Source organism: Capricornis sumatraensis, chromosome 2 (genome assembly GCF_032405125.1).
Source record: "Capricornis sumatraensis isolate serow.1 chromosome 2, serow.2, whole genome shotgun sequence".
Taxonomy (NCBI): Eukaryota; Metazoa; Chordata; class Mammalia; order Artiodactyla; family Bovidae; genus Capricornis; species Capricornis sumatraensis.
Window position 1 is genome coordinate 205799508 of NC_091070.1, and position 24642 is coordinate 205824149.

The 24642-nt window shown below is 51.1% G+C and overlaps 2 protein-coding genes across 4 annotated transcripts in view; one reads left to right on the forward strand and one right to left on the reverse strand.

Moving 5' to 3' along the window:
* Positions 1-446: 446 nt before the first annotated feature.
* Positions 447-4056, forward strand: SLFNL1 (schlafen like 1). Its single transcript, XM_068961874.1, has 4 exons — positions 447-833; positions 2573-3073; positions 3195-3338; positions 3928-4056. The coding sequence occupies exons 1-4, from the start codon at positions 447-449 to the stop codon at positions 4054-4056; spliced, it is 1161 nt and encodes a 386-aa protein (XP_068817975.1).
* A 2454-nt stretch (positions 4057-6510) lies between these two features.
* Positions 6511-24642, reverse strand: part of CTPS1 (CTP synthase 1) — a 30761-nt gene continuing 12629 nt past the window's right edge. For 2 of the 3 annotated variants that reach the window (XM_068963931.1, XM_068963930.1), the window contains exons 8-19: positions 20992-21143; positions 19504-19636; positions 16681-16769; positions 15440-15534; positions 14706-14768; positions 12518-12561; positions 11400-11496; positions 10177-10232; positions 9982-10078; positions 9293-9437; positions 8615-8706; positions 6511-7320 (exon numbers count right to left, since the gene is read on the reverse strand). In XM_068963931.1, coding sequence (XP_068820032.1) covers positions 8622-8706; positions 9293-9437; positions 9982-10078; positions 10177-10232; positions 11400-11496; positions 12518-12561; positions 14706-14768; positions 15440-15534; positions 16681-16769; positions 19504-19636; positions 20992-21143 — 1056 coding nt within the window. In that variant the 3' untranslated portion in view covers positions 6511-7320; positions 8615-8621. Of the gene's footprint in view, positions 7321-8614; positions 8707-9292; positions 9438-9981; positions 10079-10176; positions 10233-11399; positions 11497-12517; positions 12562-14705; positions 14769-15439; positions 15535-16680; positions 16770-19503; positions 19637-20991; positions 21144-24642 lie in introns of those variants that run through there. The other variant, XR_011144407.1, reaches the window with a different exon arrangement.

The following is a 24642-nucleotide window of genomic DNA, read 5'->3' on the forward strand; positions in this document are numbered from 1 at the left end:
TGAGGGAAGACAGGCCCGCTGAGGCCAGTGACAGGATATGGGGGCCCCTCAGAGACCTGAGTTCTGCCTCTCCCCCTCTTTGGTCGTACCGCCTCAGTCTTCCCTTCTGTGGAAATGGAGCGGCAGGCACACACGCTCTGTTCGCTGGCTCAGCTCTGACTCCCCTCTTCCCTGTCCTAGGCCTTGGGTGGGGGGCAGGGCCCTTCCTGCTGGCTCTCTGCCCACCCTCTCTCTCTCTCTGGCCCTCCTCAGCCCCTGTCAATCTGTGAACCTCCCCGGAGCCTCGGCCTCCCCGAGTCCCCTGGGAGGCCCTGGGCCAGGCTGAGAGCCCAGGCCCTGGGAGGAGCAGCCAGTGGTGAGGAATCCTAGAAGCCCCTCCAGGGGAGGCCCCTCTGGAGACTCCCAGGAAGAGACCACCAAAACACAGGCACCCCCCGACCCCTGCCATGGAGCCCCCAGGCAAGCAGCCCCTGCTGGAGCTTCCCCCAGAAGAGCCCCGGCCTGAGGACTCGGGTGCCAAGGCAGCTCCCAGCAGGCATGTTCTCTACGTGGGCCACCTGAACCCCCAGTTCTCGGTGCCGGTCCTCACCTGCCTGCTGAGAGACGCCCTGGAGCGTCTTGAACTGCCGGTGGCGCGAGAGCACATTGAGGTCGTCCGGCGGCCACGCCAGGCCTACGCGCTGGTGCAAGTGGCCACCCCCGAGGACACCCTGGCCTCCCTGCCCCAGCGCCTGCACACGGCCTGGGGGCAGCACCAGATCATCAAGGAACTGGTGGCCCACGGGAAGGAGCCGGTGCTGGGTGAGGGCCAGGAGCCTTCAAACCACCGAGAGGTAAGCAAGGCTTCCCACAGCAGGGGGGCCGCCAGCCCCAGAGCCTCCCTCGAGAGAGGCCTCAGTGTAGATGGCCTTGCCCGGTGGGCGTGAGGGGTGTCTTTGAGGAACTGGGGACAAATTGGCAAACTGGGGCTTGCTACTCAAATAACCATGGTCCCAGAGGGACACTGACCCTTGGAGCTTGCCTCCAGCCTGGAAGCAAGTGAAAGCCTGAGTATCAGACCCTCCCTGCGTCCATCTACAGCCAGCAAGTGGGTCCGGCCAAGCCAGGCCCAAGCATATACAAGGGTCCTGACCTTCTCCTTGGCCAAGTTCATCCACTCAGTTGACACACACCTGCTCCGGCGGGCAGCACAGTGGAGAGTAGGGCTTGACCCTGCCCTCGGGGAGCCCTGCTTCTATGAGCAGAGCCAGACCCTTCCAGGGCGGTGGAGGGGGAGGCAGCCTGAAACTGGAGAAGGACCCAGGAAGGTCCTCACTGATCTCTGAGGACAGATTCCCCAGGGAGTGAAACCCAGGCTGGGGCTTAGGCAATGGGACTGACTCCATCAAAGGACATCCCTAGCAGAGGGATGGGGCACATACCAGGAGCCCAGGTGAGGGTGGCGGCATTTGCAGGGTGGTTGGTGGCTGTCCCAGGGGGGGGACTGACGAAGAAAATCAGGCCGGAGGGCAGGGCTGTGAGACCACAGCAGTGCCAGAAAAAGTGGGCTTTTGTGGGAGAGGAGGGAACAGTCAACTCACTTCTTGAATTCTCCTCCTCCTTGAATTTTGAATTCTTGAACTGAATTTCCTTCTGGATGAAGCCTCCATGACATTTAAACTGTTGCAGAGCTACATGGGCTTACATTTCAAGACCTGTGGCCTGATGGCACGTTTATATGACACTGAGGCTGCTCTCAAGTCTCTGCTAAGCTTGTCTTCTCTGGGAGCTGCTGGTAGGGCAGCTGGGAATGGCTCTCATCACCACCCCAGCCCGCACTGAGCTCCCAACCCTGGAAGCTGCTTTTGGAGGCTGAAAGGCAGCAGGGAACCAGGGAAGGGTTTTCAGCACAGCGTGACTGCGGGACTTGTATCTGGGGTCAGCGAGAGAATGGATAGGACAAGGATCTGGAGGCAGGGAGTCTGACGGTGAGACCTAGACCGGGGCAGCGGCCCTGAGCAGGCTGCTCCTGGAGCCCTCACACAGCAGAAACCGCGGAAGGGACTCAGGAAGGCCCAAGGATGGGAGGGATTCAGGCCCGGATCAACCAGGCTTTCAGGGAGACTAGGAAAGGGGTGGGATCTTTGGGAGGCCCTCTCAATTCAGAGACCTGCAGCTGTGTCACAGGGGACCTCAGGGCGCTGAGGCATCTTCCAGAATGATCCAACCCTGTGTCTCCTAGGCCGATGCAAAACCCGAGGGCAGAGAGCAGCTGCAGGTGTCCCAGCTCCCGCTGGAAAAGAGAGCTCCTCCCCCACAAGCCTCCCATGGTTCACCTGGGAAGAGGCCGGAGCACTGGCTGCTTCAGACCCTCGACCCACAGGGTTTCCCACATTGGCCCCGGCACGATGGGCAGAATTAGGCCCCTCCGACCGGGAGGGGCATCAGGATGCCCTGTGTGGGCTGGGCCCCGGGGGCGGGGGTTGGAGGAGAAGAGGGAGATGGGGGTTCTGGCCGCCTGTCCCTCCGGGTTGGCTCCTAACTCTTGCCAGGAGCATACACCCTGCTCTTGCCCCCACCCCCACTCCAGCAGGAAGAGGAGAGTGGCCCCAGCCCCGGTCTGGTCCTGGGCTCCAGCCCTCCGCGAGCCAGGCCGGCCCGACCCCTTCCCACCCGGGCATTGGGTCCGCAAGGAGTCTCCCCCAGCTGGCCCAGCGGCACGCGCTCAGACAGCGCCATCGCGCACCAGGGCATCCTGGGCCAGGAGCGCCTCTTCCAGGGCGCCTTCCTGGGCAACGAGACGCGCAACCTGGAGTTTAAGCGCGGCGGCGGCGAGTACCTGAGCCAGGCCTTCAAGCACCACTTGCGGCGCTACGTGTGCGCCTTCCTCAACAGCGAGGGCGGGAGCCTGCTGGTGGGCGTGGAGGACAGCGGCCTGGTGCAGGGCGTCCGCTGCAGCCACCGCGACGAGGACCGCGTGCGCCTGCTGGTGGACTCCGTCCTGCAGGGCTTCAAGCCCCAGGTCTTCCCCGACGCCTACAGGCTCACCTTCATCCCCGTGGTCAGCACCTCCACCACCGACACCCCCCTCAAGGTGAGCCCTGCCCCCAGGCTGCCCGGGAGCCAGCGAGGCAGGGCCGACGCCAGGCGGGGCGGGGCGGGGGCCGCACGCTGTCCTGTGCGGCGCCAGCAGAGCTGCCGTTGCCCTTCCCAAGGTGATCCGCCTGAGCGTGCAGGCTCCCAAGGCCCAGGCTGAGCCGCAGCTCTATGAGACCGACCAGGGGGAGGTGTTCCTGCGGCGGGACGGGAGCATCCAGGGCCCGCTGTCCGTGCGCGCCATCCAGGAGTGGTGCAGGCAGGTGGGTGGCCCAGGCCCCGGCTGGGCGGGGAGGGGGCCCCTCAGCCATTCACCAGGCAGGCCTGGGGTCATCGGGTTTCCCACCAGTGCTCCCACGGGGAGCAATAAGCCCGCTGCATCCCAGATTCCTCTGCAGTGTAACTGGAGGAGCAGGGAGAACAGTGTCAAAGCTTTAAGACAAACCCAAGAACTGTGTACTGCACTTGGGGGAGGTCCTTAAGCTGGGAGTGAGTGCCTAAGTGAGTGCTGGACGCAGCCCCAGAGAAAAGCTTTCTCAAGAGGGGAACATCAGGTGACACAAAAACAGAGGAGGGCGAGGGCTGACAGGACAGGGCGAGAGGCTGCAGAGGGCGAGTCACCCCAGGGTCTGGGAAGTTGGCAGGACTTTGCCCAAGACCCCAGGGCTGCTTGGTCAGGGAACCTGGCTTCTCCACCGACCAGGCCCAGGGTGGTGCCCAGTGGCCTGGAGCAGGCACCCCCCCACCCCACGACCACTTCCAGGCTCTCTGGGCCTCGCCTCCCTCCCATCAGTTCAGCCCCGGGTCTCAGCCGTCCTCAGCTCAGACCTGGCTTCTCCCGTGTCCCCTCAGAAGTGGATGGCTGAGCTGAGCAAGCTGGAGGAGAGGCTGCAGGCGCTGACGGCCGAGAAGGAACAGCTCCAGCAGCAACTGCAGCAGCAGCAGCACAGGCCCGTCTCCTGCACCTGCTGCGTCCTGTGAGGGCCCAGTGCCCCACCTGGAACATGTGGGGCTTTCCTGCTTGACCCTACGTTGCCCCCAATAAAACCAGTCTGGGCTGCTCAGAGGTGGACAGGAACACTGCACTTCCTGGCTCCTACGACACCGTGCACACAGGCTGGTCCCCACGTGGTGTCAGTCCTGAGCAGACCCTGGGCTGTGTAGCTAAGAAACTGCTCTAAGCACGAGCCCTCCCCCCAAAATCCCACCCCAGGGGGCCTTACTTTCAGAAAGAACTGGGCCAGTGCACTCCCTTGGCTGGGCTGGCAGGGACTGTCCTTCTCCCTGAAGGGCTCGTGTAGCTCAGGCTGGGGTCCCTGAACTCCCAACGGCTAGGCAGGGCCAGAAAAGGATTCATCTTGGGAAAGCCCCTCTGCAGATGGCACGTGGCTAACTGTTCCAGCTGACAGACCACCCTGCAGCCCCTCCCCTGGCTTGCTGGGATTTGGGACTAAAAGCTCTTTAATAAATTACATGCACCCAGGCCAGAATGGTTCTTTCTAGAACATTTGGCTGGTTGGTTGCAACTTGGTCATGAGTCCCATGCCCAGCCCACCTCTGTCCAAGAGACTGAGCCAGCCCTGGGCTCCTTCCCACAGAGAGCTGTGAGGGAAGGAGCCTGGATGTTTGGGGTCCAGTCCATCTCAGCTTGGAGACCGGGTGCTGTGCTCAGTTGCTCAGTCGTGTCTGACTCTGCGACCCCATGGACTGTAGGGCTCCTGCCAGGCTCCTCTGTCCATGGGGATTCTCCAGGTAAGAATACTGGAGTGGGTTGCCATCCCCTCCTCCAGGGAATCTTCCCAGCTCAGGGATAAAACCCAGGTCTCCTGCATTGCAGGCAGATTCTTTACCAGCTGAGCTGCCAGGGAAGCCCTGAAGACCAGGTATCTTAGGGCAAATCTACAGGACAATAGACAGGGCAGCTGGTCCTGATTCTCTCCAGCACCTGCACAGGAAGGAGACGTCTGACTTCTCCATGCACCCTCCAGCCACCAGAGAGGATTCCTGCTCTGGCTGTTTCCCCTGCCATCTCTACCAGCAGAGCCGGGGACTCCGCAAAGCCAATGTCTGACCATGCCATGCTTAGGTTCAAAGTCTTCCATCTCATCAAAAGCAAAGCACCACAGCACTCAGGGTTGCTCCATGAAGACAGACCCTGCCCAGATCACCAGGGATGAAGAGGAGGACAGGGAGTGGGCCCAGCTCCCTCCCCAAGAAGTCCTGGGCACTGGGTGGCCCATGCCAGGCGTGAAGGCAACCCTCCTGTGCCATCTCCACTACAGCCCGCGGCCCTGGTACCATCCTGTCTCCGGGGTGAAAGGCTAGCGGGGCTTGGCAGGCCCCAGAAAGTCATTCTGGTGGTCCTGTTTCTAGGTTACGTAAGCAGCCCGCACTTAACTGGCTGGTGGAGGCCCACTCAAAGCAGCGGGGGCACAGCTGACCCCGTGAGGTTTTGCAACCGTGTCCTCACTGTTGGAGGGAGCTGCTGTCACCAAGAGGCATCAGAGCCTTCAGTCTGGGGACTGGCTTTTATAAAAATAACTGAAGACAGACCGGAGAAGAGGTCAGAATTCACCCAGTCAGCCACATTCAGAGTTCCCAAACCAGTATGGAGTCCTCTGTAAGTGAAGAGGCCGTGAGACTCGCCAACAGACAGAGGCAGCTGGGTTGGCCTAGGTCAGAGGGCGGTGCTCCCACACAGCCTTCTAGGCCTCCGCCGTAACGGTGGCCTTGGGCTAGCGGGTGGAAGGCAAGCGGGAGCCTGCCTCCTTCCTGGGTCTCCCTGATGAAGGAACTGGGCCAAATGGTGGGAAACATTTTTCTCCCAACCCCCGGCTTCTCAAACGTCAACAAGCAAAGGCTACAGACCTCTGATAAGCAGCCCAGTCTAAGCCCTGGGCCTCGGCCTCAGACACAATACAGAGGAGCCAGCTCCCAAGCAAGTGTGCTCGGCAGCCAGAGGGTGGGTGGGTGGTCCCAGCGTCACCATCGTGCCACGAGGAGCACGGATTCAGGGTCTCGATTTTCACTTTGGAAGAGAATCCAAAGGACGATGACCCGCACTCAGAAGGCCAGGGCGGATGAGGCAGGCAGGCTGCTTCTGGTCTACACCCATCAAAGGGACTGGCCTCCTTCATAAATACTTGAATGTCTATATGCTGAGAACCCAAATTTGAAGCCTTCTGGGGAAATTCTGGTTCCTATTAGGCTCCTCTCTTAGTTTTTAAACAAAGCTATCAGATCCCCCACCTCAGGCTGCTCCCTGTGGGGAGAGCCTGGCACTGAGCGAGTTCAGGGGTCACACGTGGCCAGCACTGTGCTCCAACGGCTCCCATCTGGCCGTGACATGAAGAGCACGACAGACAAGGTGTGTCTCTTGCTCTGCATTATTTATTTAAGTTAGAGTATACACCAAGTCCAGCCAGGATATAACAGGCACGCAGCTCAGCCTGTCGTTACACCACATTAAGAAAATAGCTTTTCATATTGCATTCCAACCGGAGTAACACCATTCTGGAAGGAGACAGTCCCCTTGAGCAAAGCTGTCTACATAAGAGAGGGGTTTAGAGGGAGTGTTCCGTAAAGATCCTTTGTTCTTTGTTAAGTGACCCCTTGATGCAAGGAGTGATTCCGGAGGGAACTCGCGGCCAGAGGACAGGGATTCAACACACTCAGACTTCAGGGAGACAGAGTTCTTGCCGTCTCATGTGATGCCAAACTGACGGTCCTGAGCAAATCCCAGCCATGGTTGCCACAGAGAATCCCTGGCGCAGAACGGAGCCGACCCTCTGTCTCTGGTTTCCCTCTTCCTCGTGGCAAGGGGTGCCCTTGGGTTCTGGCACCAGGTAATGACCACAGCTGGACTCACCCCTCATGCCCACTAGACCGCATGGCACACCTCTTATAAGGGCCCCCAGGGAAGGAACAGCTGCACACGCGAAGCCACAGTGATGCAGGGCGGCCGCAGAAGCTCCGTGGCCGCGGGCTGCCCCGGTGCCCGGCCCTCACCCGATCGGCCCCGACGTCCTGCCCCTCGTCCGAGGCTGGAGGACCACAGAGGAGAGCGCGGACACCCGTGCGGGAGCTGGTCCACACAGCAGGACATCAAGTCACAGTCTCCCTGGATCCCTCCCCCATAATAAAATAATCTTAATAAAAACATAATTTAAAGGAAGTGTCAAAAGCTGAGTGTAAAATCAAAGCTGTAAATTCCTGAAGTCCAAAGGCTCTCTTCAAGAATTATCCCTGTTTAAAAAAAAAAAAAAATGAGCAATTAATTATAGGATGCATGTTAAAATAGAAAACTGAGAATTTGTTGTCAGCTGCTGTGTTAAACTGCCTGGTTTTCACTGAGGACCAGTATTAGGAGCCTAACTCGAATCACGAGAAGCTAAATTTCAGATCCCTACAGAATCACATGGACGCCACCTCTGCCCCAACACAAGCAGTGTTTTCCAGCGTGCCAGTCTCCTCACGGTGCCACTCACAGGGGATCTCCACTTGGGGCGGCAGTTAGAAACTCCATGTAACTGACCAAGCATCTGCCCCTGTACCGTTACAAAGGTTCCTTTCTTTCCAGGGCAGTTACTTAGACTATCAGATTGCCTACAGCAATATCTGGTGAAGATTAATGAATACATGAGTGCTAAATGCTCACCCGGCAGAGAAGGCAACCAACTACCCCCCACCCCCACCCCCAATTCAGACCTCCTTCTCACGCCTGCCCACGTGGCTACGGTCATCACAGGCCAAGCAGCTGCTCAGCATGACTGCGTGCCCATGAGACCATGCCTGCCGGTGGAAAGGTCCCCGGGTGGGGAAGGCAGCTTCCCATGCCTGAGGCAGGACCTCAGCTTCCCTATGGTGGGAGCCCCCGCACACCCCTGGTTCTCCTTTAGACCCCCCAGACACCCGGCTGACACCCCAGCCCCCTTCTGAGCAGGTATTTCTGCCGAGCGTTCATGCAGTTAGCTTCATGGGATTTTAGACAATTCTTGGCAGCTGCCCACAGTTACTGCACTTTATAAATTTTCCAAAGGGTCACAAAAGACAAATATTCCAAGTTGTTCAATAACTGCTCTGATTTTAATTTATTTCCAGAATAAGCAAGCAACACGAAAGTGTTGTATGTATTGGTTTTAAAGCACTTCCTGGTGAAAACTTGAGGGTCTGCAGAAATGACAGCATACTGCCACGCCTGTCACCTCCTTCAAGATCTCCAAGTTTATGGCTACATGAAATACCATGGCTCTAAGAATCCAGTTCCCCCAGGTTAGGTCAGATCAGCACCTGAAAGGAGCAATCAGCCAGACGACAACTGCCCCATGCCTGGTGTCGCCCCAGTGGAGTCCCCAGAGCAGGGCGGGTAGATGTACTCTAACTGTGGGGGGCCGGGTCCTCACCCTTTGGATGCTCACCATGACCTGACCACTTGTATCCTCTGGCAGATACAATCTTTCAGCACTAAACTTTCATGATGCTCTTACAATTCTGGTGTCACCACCATTTAAAACAAAACAAGTTTCAAAGTATCACTTACGTTGCCATCAGTCGTGATTTATTGACGGAAACTTCAGTTCAGTGATTTCAGAGTCAGGGGAGCTGCTCCCACTTCTGTCACTGTAGGTGTCCCTGTAGAATTCAGATAGTTTATTCATCGGCTTCCACCAAACACTTGCTTTACTTCCCTGATTCTGCAGCCACCACGGCACCCACAAAGGGATGTTTGTCTGCTTGCAGCAGAAATCAAAGACATTATATATTTAGCAGAAAGCTGCAGGAGGATTTTCTTCTTGTTATGAAAGATATACATTCGCTTTATATCTCAGTCATGATGGTTAGAGACCCACCAAGACAGGGTTGTTCCCAACCAACACAGCAGTGGCGCATGAAATCCCCCCAGGCTGTGGCCAAGGCAACCCCCCCCACCTCCCCGTGAAAAAAAACACAGTTCCCCACGGGCCACAGGGCCCGAGATGGGATCCTGGAGCCCAGGCGCTGGAGAGGGGGACATGGCCACCATGCCGGGGGGCAAGGCCAGGGGCGGCACAGAAGCAGCCTGAGAAAACCCCAGGGAAGGAGAGGATGCTTGTGTGTCAGCGTGAGAAGCAGGGTCCCAGCAAGGCTCCACAGTCCTTTGCTCATCATCGATGGTGTGGGGACGGCTCTCTGTAAGAAATCAGTGACCTCCCAAGGGACTAGGGGAGCGCGACCTCACCTGGGCGAGAGCCTGCAGCCTTTCTGGAGGTAATGCGGGAGCCTCCCCACGGAGGCTAGGAGGAGACCAAAGTACGGTGGGGAAGGCTTGATAGGTCTGGACAGAAACTCAGGGTGATACTGCACTCCAACGAAAAAGGGATGATCTGAAACAGAAGCACAGAAGAGCCAGCTTCACTGTGTGTCCGCATTACATGTGGGAAGATGGGAAAAAATCTTGAACGATCCACGTTTCTGCAGACCCTAAAATCATCTGAAAACAACTTATCTGGAGCCTGGGTAGAAGCAATCACAAAGCACAGGAGATGTGATGCCCTTGAGCTGCAGATGAAGTTGACCCCTCCTCTGCAGGTTCTGCCACCCCGATTCTCACCCCCACACCCCAGCTCCCTGACTTGAGCAGGATTGAGTCCTGCAGGTCCCGTGAGATTAGACTCCGGTACCAAGTCTGAGCTCTCATTCTGGAGAACAAGAACGTGAAGCCAGAGGTCAAGCGGCTGCCTAAGGAAGGCCTTGGTGGGAGGCTGAGTCCCCCAGGGCTCCAGAACCTTGTCCCCAAGAGCCCTCCCCTCCCCAGGCGGCACGGCTGCCTGATCTGGTGAGGTCAAGGGCAACAATTTATATTACTGTGTTTTTCCCACATGCCAAGAAAACCTGTTTCCCACTAAACACAACCACCCAAGCAAGCACCTTCCAACTCCACTATTTCCATTCTCTCTCCTTCAACATCTTGGCCAACGAACTTCAAGCCTTGCTCCTCCAAACACTTTTTCAAGACTGGATTCACCTGTGAAGCATGAAGAACAGTTTTGCTGGGCTCTCAGCTGTGTTTCCAGAGTAACAGGAAGGAGAAAATGTCAAAGGTCACAGAGCTCACATCCTCACCTCAAACCTGTGGCGGTGCCTCTCTTCCAGGTAATCTGGATCTCCGTAGAGTTTCCCTGGGAAAAAACCCACGTGACATGAAGGACCCTGATTTCACAAAGGCGTCCATTCACACCACATCCTGCCGCCCAGGTTGCCTATTCTCATCTACACGGCCAGGCCCTTTGAAAGTTATTTCTGTGACTTTGCTGCCCATCCCCACTGCCTGCTCTAGGAGCACAATTCAGATTCTTGGGCTTTTGATTCTTTGCAACTAAGAAAAACTAACAGAAATGGACTTTTACCACCATCCCTCACACGTGACTACAGAGACACCGGGGTTAAGTCAGAGCCGCTAAGGTTACCCAGCGCCTGCTGTTCCCCGGGAACAAGAGTGGCATTTGCCCACAGGTGAATTCCCAGAGCCAAGTGAGACCCCCCAAACCACAGGAGCTTAGAGCCAGAGGACTGGATGACCACCTACTCAAGTGACTCAAATTACGCAGCCTCCGAACACCGGACAGATGTATAGGTGCTCTGCCAACAGTGGCAGAGTTTCCCCAGTGGAAGAAAAAGCAAATCTAATCTAGTAAATTCCTAAATATCTTAAATTTCCCCTAAATCTTTAGCAGATGTTAGTTATTGCTGCTGTTTGTCACTAAGTCATGTCCAACTCTGCAACCCCACAGAGCCAGCCAGGCTCCTCTGTCCATGGGATTTTCCAGGCAAGAATACTGGAGTGGATTGCCATTGCCTTCAAGGGATCCTCCCGACCCAGGGACTGAACCCACGTCTCTTGCGCTGGCAGGCAGATCCTTTACCACTGAGCCACCAGGGAAGCTCACATTATGTTAGTACGTCTAGAATAAAATCTGTTTAGGTTGAACCAGGTGAAACTGCCATTTCTGTAAGATAAGTGCTCGACATCTGCCATTTAAGTGCTCGACATCAGCAGTTTTATCCACTTTGACCTAATAAGACCGGGAAGTAAGACTGCCATGGATTTCCCCTAAAGGACTCATTCTGGTGAGTGGTCCACACCCAAAGTTCCCCCAGACCCCCAGCTGTACTGCCTGTGACCTACGAGCATGGTGCTAACTTAGGCTATTACAGTGCATCCTAAGGAGTGTCACTGGGAAAGAAGTAAAGAACTTCCAAAGTAAGAACAAAGCTGTAAATGCCGGCCTGGCTGTAGCACCGGGACGTGCGTCCGGCAGGCTGGGCTGGAGGGAGGCCGCTCTTACTCATGACAGAGTTCTTGGTCTGGAACAGAGTTCTCCTCTTGCCCAGCCGCATGGTTCCACCCATCTGGCCAGGGTTGTGTTCCGGCATGTCTATGACCTGGAGATGTTCCAAAAACAAACATGTGCTACCAAACCCTGCCTCAGTTAGGAGACAGACCGCCCGCACTGAGTGAAGAGAGCCTGCAAGGAGGTCCAGCCTTTCCTTAGAAGAGATGCTTGTCAGAGGAAAATGTATCCTAATGGCCATTCTTAAACCTATTCTGGCTGAGTGTTTCACCCTTCAGCCTGTCCTCCTGAGTCGCAGGACTGGACATTGCTGCCCCCTGCCCTGGCCATTCCTGCCCTGGTCCTTTGGACCCCAAGGGCCTGTTCTAATAAAGACTGACACAGTAGCGTGGACACGAGACCAGACGTGTTATCATACGTCTCCTCCACTAGACTGACAGCTGCTCGAAGGAAAGGGATGCTCTTATAGGGCTGGCCAGGAACCGGGAGGAGCTTGGCGAATGTCTGCGGGACTAAGAGGACCTTTTCTGGGCTCCCCCACCTCCCTGAGGTTCCACGTCTCAAAATCTTTGCTCTTTTCTCCCTGTCACGCCTGGGCTGGGGATTCAGTGACGAATGAAGGCACTGTCTGCCCCCCATGAACCACATTCTTCTGATGGGAGATTTAACACGAGGAATGCCAGCCTCCTGGGGCTTGGGCCCATGTCAGACAATCAGTCCTAAGTTCCAGCAGTTCTTTACTAAGACGGCCTTCTCTCGGGGTTGCTGGGGATTAAGTGATACAGAGAAGTGAGCAAGTGCCTGGTATGTAATAAGTGCCCACGTAAGTGTTTCGTGTCAATATTGTTCTAGAGCGTTCCTGGGAATTACTTAATCAGGAACCCCTACTGCCACCCCCAGTTGGCTGAAGTGGCACCTGTCTTAAAAACTTCCTGTGGCTAACTGCGAAGAATAGTGAAAAACCACGTGATGAAAACAGAAAGTTCTTCCTTCCTAGCTGGGACATCTGCAACAGGGTCCTCCAGAATGAACCCAGTGGTCTTGTTTCCCGTCTCCAGCCCTCAATCACACTCGTAACATCCCTTCCACACTCTTCCAGACACGGGACTCACCACGGGATGATTGGTGTTGGGGTCAAACTCTGTAGAATTGGCATCTAAAAAGCCAAAATACTTTTGTTACAAAAATAGGTACAACCAAACGGATTATTTAACAGTTTCATTCCTAAGCTCTAAGTCACAAATTCCCTCCTCAGCTTAGTTATTCAGTGATGAGAACCAAAACCAGGGATAACATTCTCAAGATACAAGGGCACTCAACAAAGGGGAATTGTTTCCCATTGTATCTGTAACTCTCTGGGAAGTCAAGCTGTACAAAATGGCAAAATCAAATCAGTGGCATAACCTGATAACCTTTACTCAGATAGTGCATCCGTTTGATGGCTCCTAGACTGTCTCTCTCTCCCAGGATCTCTCCTTGATGTGCAAATACTGTTTCTTCTATGTTTCTTTCTTCCTCAGCATCTTACACATTGTACTACCCAACTGCCTGACTCAAGAGCTAAATCAAAAATTTGATTTCAAAACCCAAATATCCTTTCTATCCTTTACTGAATTTACCATCTGACTATAAGGGAAAGCACTGAAGACTAAAATAGGAAGAACCCAGTCCCCGGCACCCGGCACTGTCTGTCTGCTTGCTCTTTCTGTGCATCTGTGAGCTTTCATCCCCCTCCGGGGCCTACCCTGGGGCCAGGTCTCAGATGCAGGGAAGCTCATCTCCAGGTCACCCACCCACCTGGGGACCCCGGTGGGTGCAGCAGCAGGAGGTGATGGCTGTGCAGGGGTGCAGGGCGCCCGAGGGCCACCTAGAGTGGTAGGTGGTAGGACAGAGCTCAGAAGCCAGCACCAGGCCGTGCTGCCTACAGAACCGAGCCGCTGCCTCCTCAGGGTTCCTGTGAAAATCTGTGACAGCGAGCTGGCCCCTGGGAACCCCTCGTATTTGGTAAAGCCAGGCTGTGTTCTATTCCTCAGGTCACTTTGCTGATTCTGCTTAGAACATGTAAGGGTCTGGTGGCTGCGATGGGATCACTGTGCCCCAGGATTCACACCACGTGTGGTCCCCTCCTCCCTCCGATGATGGCTCAGCCATGGGACACTTGGTAAGGGCCTACACAGCAGGCCAGGTGGTCGCCACGCCCTGAGGAAGCTCGGCTGAACTGGTGGACAATGAGACTGTCCCTCTGCCTCTGCCGGGCAGAGTTGAAAGTAGGGCAGGCTGAGTTGAGACACAGCACACACTGAGCAGGAAACCACACACGAGTCCACTCAAACCACAGAGCCCTGAGAAACAGGAAGCCACTGCTGGAAGCCACTGAGTTCCGGGTGGTCTGGAAGCAGCAACACAGTCAGTGTAACCGGGCCAGCGTTAGGGAGCGCTTCCTATCGCCAGGCGCTGTGCTGGGCCTATTTACAGGTGGCATTTCACTCAGCTCCCACAACCAAGTGAAGCAGGTTACCACTACCACCTCCATTTTACAGGAGAGACAGAGGTTCAGAAAGGCTAAGATCACCCACAGTGATAAAGGGACTTCCCTGGTGGCTCAGTGGTAAAGACTCCACACTCCCAGTGCAGGGAACCCGGGTTTGATCCCTGGTCAGGGAACTAGATCCCACACACGCAACTAAAGATCCCGCCTACGGCAACTAGGCATGCATGCGTGCTCAGCCGTGTCCGACTCTTGCAACCCCATCGACTGTAGCCCCCCAGGCTCCTCTGTCCATGGGATTTTCCAGGCAAGAATACTGGAGTGGGTTGCCATTTCCTCCTCCAGGGGATCTTCCTGACCCAGGGATCAAATCTGCATCTCCCAATTAGCAGGGGGGTTCTTTACCACTGAGTCACCTGGGAATTCCCTAAGACCTGGAGCAGCCAAATTTAAAAAAAAAGAAGGGCAAAATTTGAGGCCAGGTCAAGTTCATAATATTTGCACAGGCTCACACTGGCCAGAGTTGGTTTCCTTGCCGTGTGCCAGTTCAGGGTCTACAGCCATGGTGACGGGAGTGTGGGCATCTCCAGAGAAAGGTGCAAGGACAGAGGCGGGCAGCTCACCATGCTCCCTCCTCCAGTGGCTAGTGGTTCCCCTGGAGGAGGGCAGAGTGTTTTCTGTTGATACATTCAGCAGCTTCCCTTCGCGGTGGCTGTGAGATACTGGGAAACCAAGCCTGGCCTCCATGGCCCCCACTGCCCAACAGGCACCAGGAACATTCCAGTGAGAATTTAACACAAGTAGACACTTACCTTGCCATCCCAGCACATTTCTTGAAAATTCAACCACTGCCAACTGCATTCCTAAGCACACACCTTCCAGATAGAGGGAAAGCAAATGAAACTCCATTGAAAAGGGAGTCCCCATACTTCCAACCCGCCTGCGTGGATGCGGCATGCTGACTGTTCACAGAATTCCAATGACAAACATTCATAATTTTCTGCTATAAACACGCAACCCCCTGCTATGTTTTATCTATAACAGATTTCAAACATGGGGTTTAAGTGTATATGAAGATTTCAGGTTTTAGAGTCATGTGATCTTAGAAATAATATTCTCTTCAGCACTTTAAAATTCAAGTTTTCTTATCCTCTCTCATTAAGTTCCCACTTAAAATGGATCATGCTGAATATGACTGAAATTTACAGCACCAGGAAGCATCCAAAATCACTCTCCCCAATTAGACAGCTGGTGTTCCAAACAAGGATATAAAACCCAGTCTCACATGTCCTGCCAAACAGCTGGTTTCAGTAAATGGACAAGATTTCCTAATTGCTATTTCATTCTCTCAGAAGTCCATAACAATGACATGGAGCTCAAGTTTTAAATGTTCATTTTAAAAAGGAGTTTAGATTTCTCAAAAACAGAACCCAAAGGCTTCTACTTGAGCTGCTATCTGGAGAGACAGCATTTATGTTTGATTTTGATAATCTCTGTTTATTTACAGGCTCACGGGGCACTTTTTCTTGTCTTTCCTACTCCTTACCCAAAAAAGGCTTCTTCTGTTTCCGAGCCCAGGAGATGGCTTGGATTTTTCCTTCAGTCCCTCGGACACCAAATCCTCCTGGAACCAGCACGCCACTGTGCAAGAAAGCACACCACAGGCAGCCCCTTTCCACCAAGTCCAGCTCCCGGAAACCACCCGAGGGGTCACTTCCAAGACACTGACACCCTGAAGTCACTCCAGCTCTGAGGACTGTGATTTCAACCCTGCCCATGACTTGTATAGAAGCACTATGGACTTGGAAAATGCACATAAAAGCATCCACTCTCCTTCTTAGTAACATCAAGAAAATGCTTATAACCAGGAAAAAAAAGATGGCATATGTAACTGTAATGTCACTACTGCACAGTATTTGTCCCAGGCAGGGATTCTTCCCTAGGTTTGCAATTTTTTTTTTTTTTAAACCCCTCGGCTCCCCCAAGTAGGAAGGGGGCCTTTCCTGGTCAGTCAGCGCCACACTAACCATAGCTGTATGGCTCTGTAACATTCAACTTATCTAGGGAACCAGAAATTCTTACTGATTTTTTTTACTGTTATATTAGATAATAGCTGCCAGAAAAAAAAAAAAAGAAAAAAAACCCTATTTATGAAATTCTACTGATGGACCCTCATCAAATGGTCTGAATGAAAAACCTTTTATAAGCCTCATCCAGAGAATCCCCTGGTGGTCTAGTGGTTCGGATTTGGCACTTCCACTGCTACGGCCTGGGTTCAACCCTTGGCTGGGAGACTGAGCTCTCATAAGACTCGAGGCACCAGAAGGGATTTTTTTTTTTTAATTAAAAACAGTCTCATCTAAAGATGCATACAGTAAACATTATCAGTGAAGTTAGAAGTAGGCTGCTTCATAATAACTACACTAATAAGCTGTGGAACTTCCTCGGTGGTCCAGTGGTGAACACTTCACCTTCCAACGCAGCGGGGACAGGTCTGATCCCTGGTCAGGGAGCCACGATCCCCAGATGCCTTGTGGCCAAAACACCAAAACATAAAAACAGCCATACTGCAACACAAACACTTTAAAATGGTCCACATCAAAAACATCTTTTTAAAAAATTGATAAGCTATCTTTTTGTGAGGCTTCAGTCCTCCAGGGTGTAGCCCTTTCAACAATTAAAAGACATTTAAACAATCAGATCATCTGTCCCCACGAGAGAGCACACACTGTCTTCATGAAGGCACACCTCGAGCCCCTGAAAGCAAAGGTAGAGAGTTCTGCTTACTGAGCGCTGCAGAGCTTCTGCCAGGCCTCGTGGTAGCGCACCGGCTCCTCTTGCAAGGTGCTGTGCTCCAGGTCGGTGGAATCTACGTACTGGGCGTGGGCAGAGCGGAGAGAAAAGAAGCAGGCTCGTGACTCCTGCACACGTTCTCTCCTGACCTCTAAACAATGTTACCAGCACACCATCTTTCTTAAGTTTAAAATAAAGTTTAAAAATAACTTTCATGTATTCATACTAATCTTTTAAAGATGAACTTTAGCATCTTTCTTATATTTTAGAATATGAATTTCCTTCTCAAATCATTAAGCTTTGGCTCTCCATCTATACTCAGTCGACTGGGTGCAGACCCTGAAGTTTCCCCTCTGTTCAAGACATCTTCCCCAGTCCATCTCCCCTCCCAGGGGGCTTCTCATTCTTTCTCCTCAATTGTGCTGAAGTATAACTTACATACAATGAAACACAAGCATCTTAAGTGTGTACTTGCCTGAGTTTTGTCCCATGCAAAGGAGTGACCCCTACCTTGATTAAGATCTAGAAAGTTCCCCACGGTTCCCTCTGGCCCCCTGCAAACAGCGTCCTTCCTGCCTCCTGCTCCAGACGATCCTGGCTCTTGTTTTCTGTCACCACTGGTTCTGCCTCCTCTAAAACTTCAGACAAATGGAGCTATGCACTGGGTAGCCTTCCGTTTCTCAGATTCATTGTGGTGTGGCGTATCACCACGGACTTCATTCCTTTCTACTACTGGGTACTTTTCTACTGTAGGAATACACCATATGATAATGTTTATCCACCAACTCATCCTGGATATTCGGGCTGTTCCCAGATTTTAGCTGTTATGACTAACTGGTCCGTTTGTATAAAAATACATTCTTTCGGTGGACATGTTTTCACTTCTCTTGAGTAAATATCTAGGAGTGGGATGGCTGGGTCACACAGAAGGCGTGTGTTTACCTTCATGTGAAACCGCCAGACTCCTTTCTCAAGCAACTGCACCAGTTTACGCTCCCGCGTCCTCACCGACACGCTTAGCCACTTAGGTGGGTGCGTGTTGGTACCTCACTGAGACTCAATTTGCATTTATCTCCCTGACAACTAAAGGCATTAAGCATCTTTCCGTGTATATTGCGTGTATCTTCTATGGAAGTGTCTGTTCAAATCTTCCGCCCACTTTCCCATTACATTGCTCATCTTCCTGCCCCTTCCTGCCTAATACCCTGCGGTGACTTCCCTGAACCTGGGGGCAAAATCCAGGAGTGGCCCAATTGATACATTTCACGACCAGGCCCTCACGAGCCTCTCTCCAGACACCCTCCAATTCACACTTCTCCCATCCACTGAGCTCCCAACCATCCCACACCTCCAAGTCCTTGGATAAACGCTATCAGCTCTTGGGAATGCCCTTCCCTGTGACCTTATCCATCTTCCCAGACCTGCCCACACACCCCTCTTCACACATCTACCAAGGCAGGATCTCCCCGCTTCTGCGTGTTCCCTTCATACCTGAGAGACCTCACTGACTCAGACACCCTTCTCAGCCTCTACAATCTAACACATGACTGGCACAGGGTACCTCCAAGGGGAGAAAATGAATCAGGGACTGAAGAAACTAGTGAAAAAATAAGGCAAGGCAAGGTAAAGAGATCCCACAATTCTTAAAGCACATAGAACAGCTCCTCCTCTAGGAACCTGCTCACCAGCTGAAGGCGGCTTCATTTTCATCCTGAGAAACTGGTGGAAAGCAGGAGGCCAACCCCAGTGCCAAGGGCGAGGTCAGCTCCCCAGGGCCATCAGCTCTGTGCCTAGTCAGCCCCTCAGCACTGAGCTCCAACTTCACTTCTAATTTCTGACCCCTCCTGAAAAGTTCTATGTGGGAGACACTTTGCTGGGGAAAAAAAGTATAAAGGGACAGCGGAAGGTTCTCAGGAAGAGCTGACCCATAAAGTACTTCCTCCACCCTAGACACAATTCCAAGCACTTCACATGAACTCACTCAATTCTTACAAAAAGAACTCTGTGACAAAGACACCATCACTAACCCTTTTCAAGATGGGGAAAGCAGGATTTCCCTGGTGTCCACTGGTTAAGAATCCACCTTGCCTGACAGGTTCTATCCCTGGTCAGGTAACTAACATCCCACGTGCCTCAAAGCAGCTAAGCCTGCACACCCCAAACAGAAAGTTTGTGTACCATAAGGAGGGTCCTGAGTGATGCAACTAAGACCCAATGCAGCCAAATAAATTAAAAAATAAATATTTAAAAAAATTTTTTTTTTTTAAATGGTGAAACTGAGGCCCAAAGAGAGCTAAGTAACCTGCCCGGGGTCACACAGACTCTGCGGCTTTGCCGCTAGGCTCTGGAAGCCCTGCCCTAAACCTTGCCCCTCCGCCGCCTCCAGGAGATGGGCAGGGGCTGTGCCCTGACATGCCAGCAGCTCAGCTTCTGCCTGGCTTGTCCCAGAGAACACAGTGAGCACTGTTCACCAGTCACTGCCCATGCTCCAGGCACCAGCTGGGTGAGTGGAGACAAGTTACTGAGAAACCTCCTGGTTCCACAGGGTGGACACCGGCCAGAGGCCAGCAACTACGCCACATGCTTGGCCACTAGGACTCCTCACCACTGGAGTCATCTGACGTTCAGATCCAGGTGTCCCTCCTCGTGGCTTCTACTCTGACCACATCTCCCCATATTTCCTAAAAACGCTCTGCTGCTCTCTCCCAGCCAGGAGGCAACCACAGATCTTTTTGAATTCTAAAAAGAAATTCTGAGCCCCAAAAATACAAAGCAGGTGTCCATGCCACACCACACTACACCTGTGTCCCCGCTCACCTTGATTTCCAGTTTGTGGTTGATGGCCAGTGCAGAATGCTCCAGAGCTTTAATGACAGAAGCGTACGAGTCTGAGAACTTGGTGTATTTTCCCACGAGGGCAATAGAGCAGGTCTCCAGCAAGCGATCATATCTATCACACAAAGGTCAAGAAACATCAAGTTATGCAGGCCATATGTACCTCCATGAGACGAAAATCACTACTTAAAGAGGGGGGGAAAAAAGTCTGAGAAAAATATGATAGGAGCGACTACTGTCTGAGTTCTATGTACAGAACAGCAAAGACAAAGCAAGTTTCAGATCAACATGGCAGGCTTTGTAGAGAAAGTAGGATTTTGGAACCTGCTACCAAGAGATGGCTTCAAAATCTACTCCAAATTTTTTTAATGAAAAAACTAACAAACACAGACAATTCACAAGAGTTATGTGATGAAGGGAACAGTCCAATTATGGGCATCCACAAAACAGTCCAAACTTATTAAAAATTTTTCATTATAAAGTATTGTCAGTAACACAAAAAAGCTTATAACATTTTATGAACGATCATAAAACTGTGTGCTATTTTTGTGGCCACATAATGATATACAAGCAAATGGACATAGACTGAAAGGGAAAAATGTCAAAATGAAAATGAGGATGGCTGAGCAACGGCATGCGTGCTCCCTCTGCAAACGCTGCTTAGTGCTGTCTGGGTGACTGCGGCTCCAGCAGCCCGCACCCAGAGCTCAGAGGCGCTGCTCAAGGTCTGTCACGTACTGTGTAAGCATCTCAGAGTGAGGGGCACACAGGGTGGGCCAGTCCTCAAACCGATGAGCTGTGACAGCAGCAGTAAGAGTAGACTGGCCAGGACCTCCAGCCCAGAGTGACCCACAGCGGCAGGCGGGGAGGTCCTGACAATGTTCCAACCCCCTGCCTTCCTGCTTTTACTTTGATTCAGATCTTGAGCAGCTTCATGCAACTGTATTTATTTTTGATGACAGACGCCCAGCTAAAGCTTTTCTTCTGCCTGATAATATCACTGGCAGCTGAATGTTTTGAAAAATTCTCTTCCTCTGACACAGAAAATAAGAATCCAAATTCAGTGACAAAAAGAAAGGAAGAAAGAAAACACTGGACATCGTTGCTGATCTTTTTGTGGTGTGGGATGGGCACGTGCCCAAACACAGCTCAGGTGCCTGGGAGCACCCAGGAGTGCTCCAGCCATGTCCCGCCGTCCATGTGGGCCGCAGGTACCAGCCCATCACCACAAGGAGCCCTGTGTGCACGGGAGCAAAGGGGACAGCTGTGTCACCGGTGACCTGAGCCAGCTCTCTCAGGACTTCCTCATCCATGACGCAGCTACGTGAAGGCTGGCTAAGATCCTCTCTTCCATGAAGGCCTTTCCAATGTGAGCTGATACCACATAAGAAAGAGCTGAATTCCCTGACCTTCCACCAAAAAAGGGGAAAAATAAGGCTGAGACCCCCAAGTCCTTATTAAGAAGCAAACCTGTCGGCCATCTCTTTCCATTTCATCAGCATTTTTCGTGGCTGCCTCTCAATAGGAAGGTCAAGTCTCCGGAGGAAATAATCTACAACCCCCTGCTCCTCTAACAATAAGGGGACGCGGTAGATGGACGAGACATCGTGGACACAGATCACCTGTTTAAAAATGAGCAAAGTTAGTTCATGAAAAGGAACAAAAACTAACTGTGCCAACAGTCTCCTAGCAGGTATTATGACCTTGGGAACATAACTGTTCTAAATTTGAAAAACAGAGAAAAGGTCAACTTTCTAAAAAGTATAAATTGAGAAGAACAGATAGTGGCTAATCTCCTATGAACATGGGTGCTAAAGTCCTCAAGAATTTATAAACAAAACCACAAATTAGTTTTAAAAAAAATTATGTCCAAGTAGCAAATGTCCCACAATCAATAATTTTAAAAATTGGCTTTCACTGGAATCACTCCCAAGTGAGCTTTTAAAAATTCAAAGGCCCATGCAGCACTGCACACCACTTAAATTTAACAGTAGAATTAACTACAGAAATAGATTAAAAGAGGGGGGAAAAAATCACCTTGGTGGATGCAAATTTAATACAAATTCATAATAAAAATTCTTGATGAATTAAGGAAAATGTGAAAATATAAAAAACCCACAGCAAATACCATTTGGCTTGATATTTAATATTAATGTCACTTAATACGTAAAGTCTGAAACAGGCCAACCTGGCCACTATCACTATTTCTATTCAATATATTAGAGATATGAGACATTACAATTAGTTAAGAAAAAAGTATATGAATTGGAAAATAAGAAACTATTGCCGCTAATTGCATATAATATTGCTTATTCATAAAAACCAAGCAAACTTACAGGCAAACAATCAGAACTAATAAGTTTAGTAAGGTTGCTAAGCTTGCGATCAACCTCAACAGGGTTTCCTACGTGTGTATGTGTGTTCGCCACTCGGTCATGTCAGACTCTGTGACCCCATGCGCTGCAGCCCACCAGGCTCCTCTGTCCATGGAATTCTCCAAGCAAGAATACTGGAGTGGGTAGCCATTCACTTCTTCAGGGGATTTTCCCGACTGAGGGATCAAACCCACGTCTCCTGCACTGCAGGTGGATTTTTTACCACTGAGCCACCAGGGCAGCCCCCTACATAGGTCATATCTAATCAGGAAATTAAATTTTTTAACAATATGCCATTCACATAGTAACAGAAATTATGAATACCTATAAATAAACCTAAAACACAATTCCCAAAGATAAAAAGTCTATAAACCACCTTCAGAAAGAAAACTAGATTACTGATCTTTCAACAAACGGAGCTGGAACAGCGAGACAGCTCCATGCAAAAAAGATGAGTTCCAAATTTTACTGAAGTTACCATCCATAAAAATTAACTTACTTACAACGAATCCTAGACCTATGTACGTGTTACGACCTAAAATTATACAACTTTTAGAAAACACAGAAGAACATCTTCATGACCTTGATTAAGCAGAGTTCTTAGATATGACACCAAAAGCACAATCTATAAAGAAAAAAACTGATAAACTGGGAGTTCATCAAAAATGTAAGAGCTTCTGTGCTCCCAAAGACACCATTAAGAGAATGAAAAGACATATACCTGAAACTAACATGACACTGTAAATCAACTGTACTTCGATCAAAAAAGGAAAAACAAAATGAAAAGACAAACCGCAAGCTGAGAAAAAAATATGCAAATGATGTATCTGATAAAAGACCTGCACTCAAAATATGTAAAGAACTCCTAAAACTCAGTTAGAAAATTAAAAGACAGGAAATAGATGTGAAGGTCTAATTTAAATACAGAAACACCTGTCACATTTTTAATAGTGACTAATTTCAGCAAAGTTCTAGGATGAAGAGAGAGGAGGAGGAAAAAAAAAATCTGTATTTTTAAATAACATGCAACCTTGGTTCCCAGCATTAGCTGTATGATGGAATTTGCTTCATATGTACAGTTCTGCTTCTCAACAGTTGTGAATTTTTTTTAAAGTCCCCTACTGCAGCCATGAAATTAAAAGATGCTTACTCCTTGGAAGAAAAGTTATGACCAACCTAGATAGCATATTCAAAAACAGAGACATTACTTTGCCGACTAAGGTCCGTCTAGGCAAGGCTATGGTTTTTCCTGTAGTCATGTATGGATGTGAGAGCTGGACTGTGAAGAAAGCTGAGTGCCAAAGAATTGATGCTTTTGAACTGTGGTGTTGGAGAAGACTCTTCAGAGTCCCTTGGACTGCAAGGAGATCCAACCAGTCCATTCTAAAGGAGATCAGTCCTGAGTGTTCTTTGGAGGGAATGATGCTAAAGCTGAAACTCCAATGCTTTGGCCACCTCATGCAAAGAGTTGACTCATTGGAAAAGACTCTGATGCTGGGAGGGATTGGAGGCAGGAGGAGAAGGGGACGACAGAGGATGAGATGGCTGGATGGCATCACTGACTCGATGGACATGAGCCTGAGTGAACTCCGGGAGTTGGTGATGGACAGGGAGGCCTGGCATGCTGCGATTCATGGGGTTGCAAGCAGTCGGACATGACTGAGCAACTGAACTGAACTGATAGAAGTTGGAACTTTCCTTTACATTTTTGGTTCAGATGGTGCCTGCAATGCAGGAGAGCCAGGTTCAATCCCTAGCCCAGGAAGATCTGGAGAAGGGAATGGCTTACCCACTCCAGTATCCTTGCCTGGAGAATCCCATGGACAGAGGAACCTGGCAGGCTACACAGTCCATGGGGTTGCATAGAGTCGGACATGACTGAGTGACTAACACTTTCAATTTTAATAATGACCTATTCTATTACAGAATTGAATTACCTTGGCTTGCAGGGACAGAAATATAAAAAACAACTGAAGTGCATGAAAAAAAGGCTGTTTATACCAATGAAAGTATTCTGACGTACCACACACTTAGTGTGAAACAGAATCCCTTGGATGGAGCTCCTGGCTCAGGCATCAACCCAGGAACAATGATCTCCAGCCTCCGGCTGCTCCCACACCCTGAAGCACAAGCTGCCAGGGAGCTGGAGAGGGACCGCTGCTTCTAATGGACAAAGGCTTCCCTTTGCTTCATGGGCTCTAATGTCAGCACAGTTACTTTTGTTTTCTCATATTCACTTGCCATACTCCTAGAAGCCTTGTGCATGGATTTCTCTTATTTTAACCCTGCTGCTTCACTCATTCCTCTCTAGGCCAGCGGGGCTCCTCTGATTCTCAAACAACCTAGTAATAGAACAAACCATCCATAACCCGACCGTAAGTTCCTTGACCTCAACTTCCTTCTGCTCTCCATCAGCCAAACATGACCAGAGTCACAATCCCAACTCACCACCCCTGGAATTTCCATACCATGCACTTGAGATATATCAGCTTCCAAAATGCTGAATTTCCTGTACCATAGGTAACTGCCATTAGCACAAGTAACAAAAAAAGACTTAAATATGTCTAGAGCCTCCAACACCTTAGACAGCAGGCTCCAAGAATATAAAGTTGAATAAAGTGATCCTTGCCTTTAAGAAGCTCACGGAGACATACACAGACGAAACACACACACACACACACACACACACGGGAACACATACACATAAACACAATAAGGGGCAATGACAGGCTCACCAACAGGACCT

Excerpts from the sequence above, each read along its gene's own strand:
- SLFNL1 (XM_068961874.1), top strand. The coding sequence starts at position 447 with ATGGAGCCCCCAGGCAAGCAGCCCCTGCTGGAGCTTCCCCCAGAAGAG. Across the intron at positions 834-2,572 it reads AGCCTTCAAACCACCGAGAG|GAAGAGGAGAGTGGCCCCAG; the intron begins GTAAGCAAGGCT and ends CCACTCCAGCAG. Across the intron at positions 3,339-3,927 it reads TCCAGGAGTGGTGCAGGCAG|AAGTGGATGGCTGAGCTGAG; the intron begins GTGGGTGGCCCA and ends GTGTCCCCTCAG.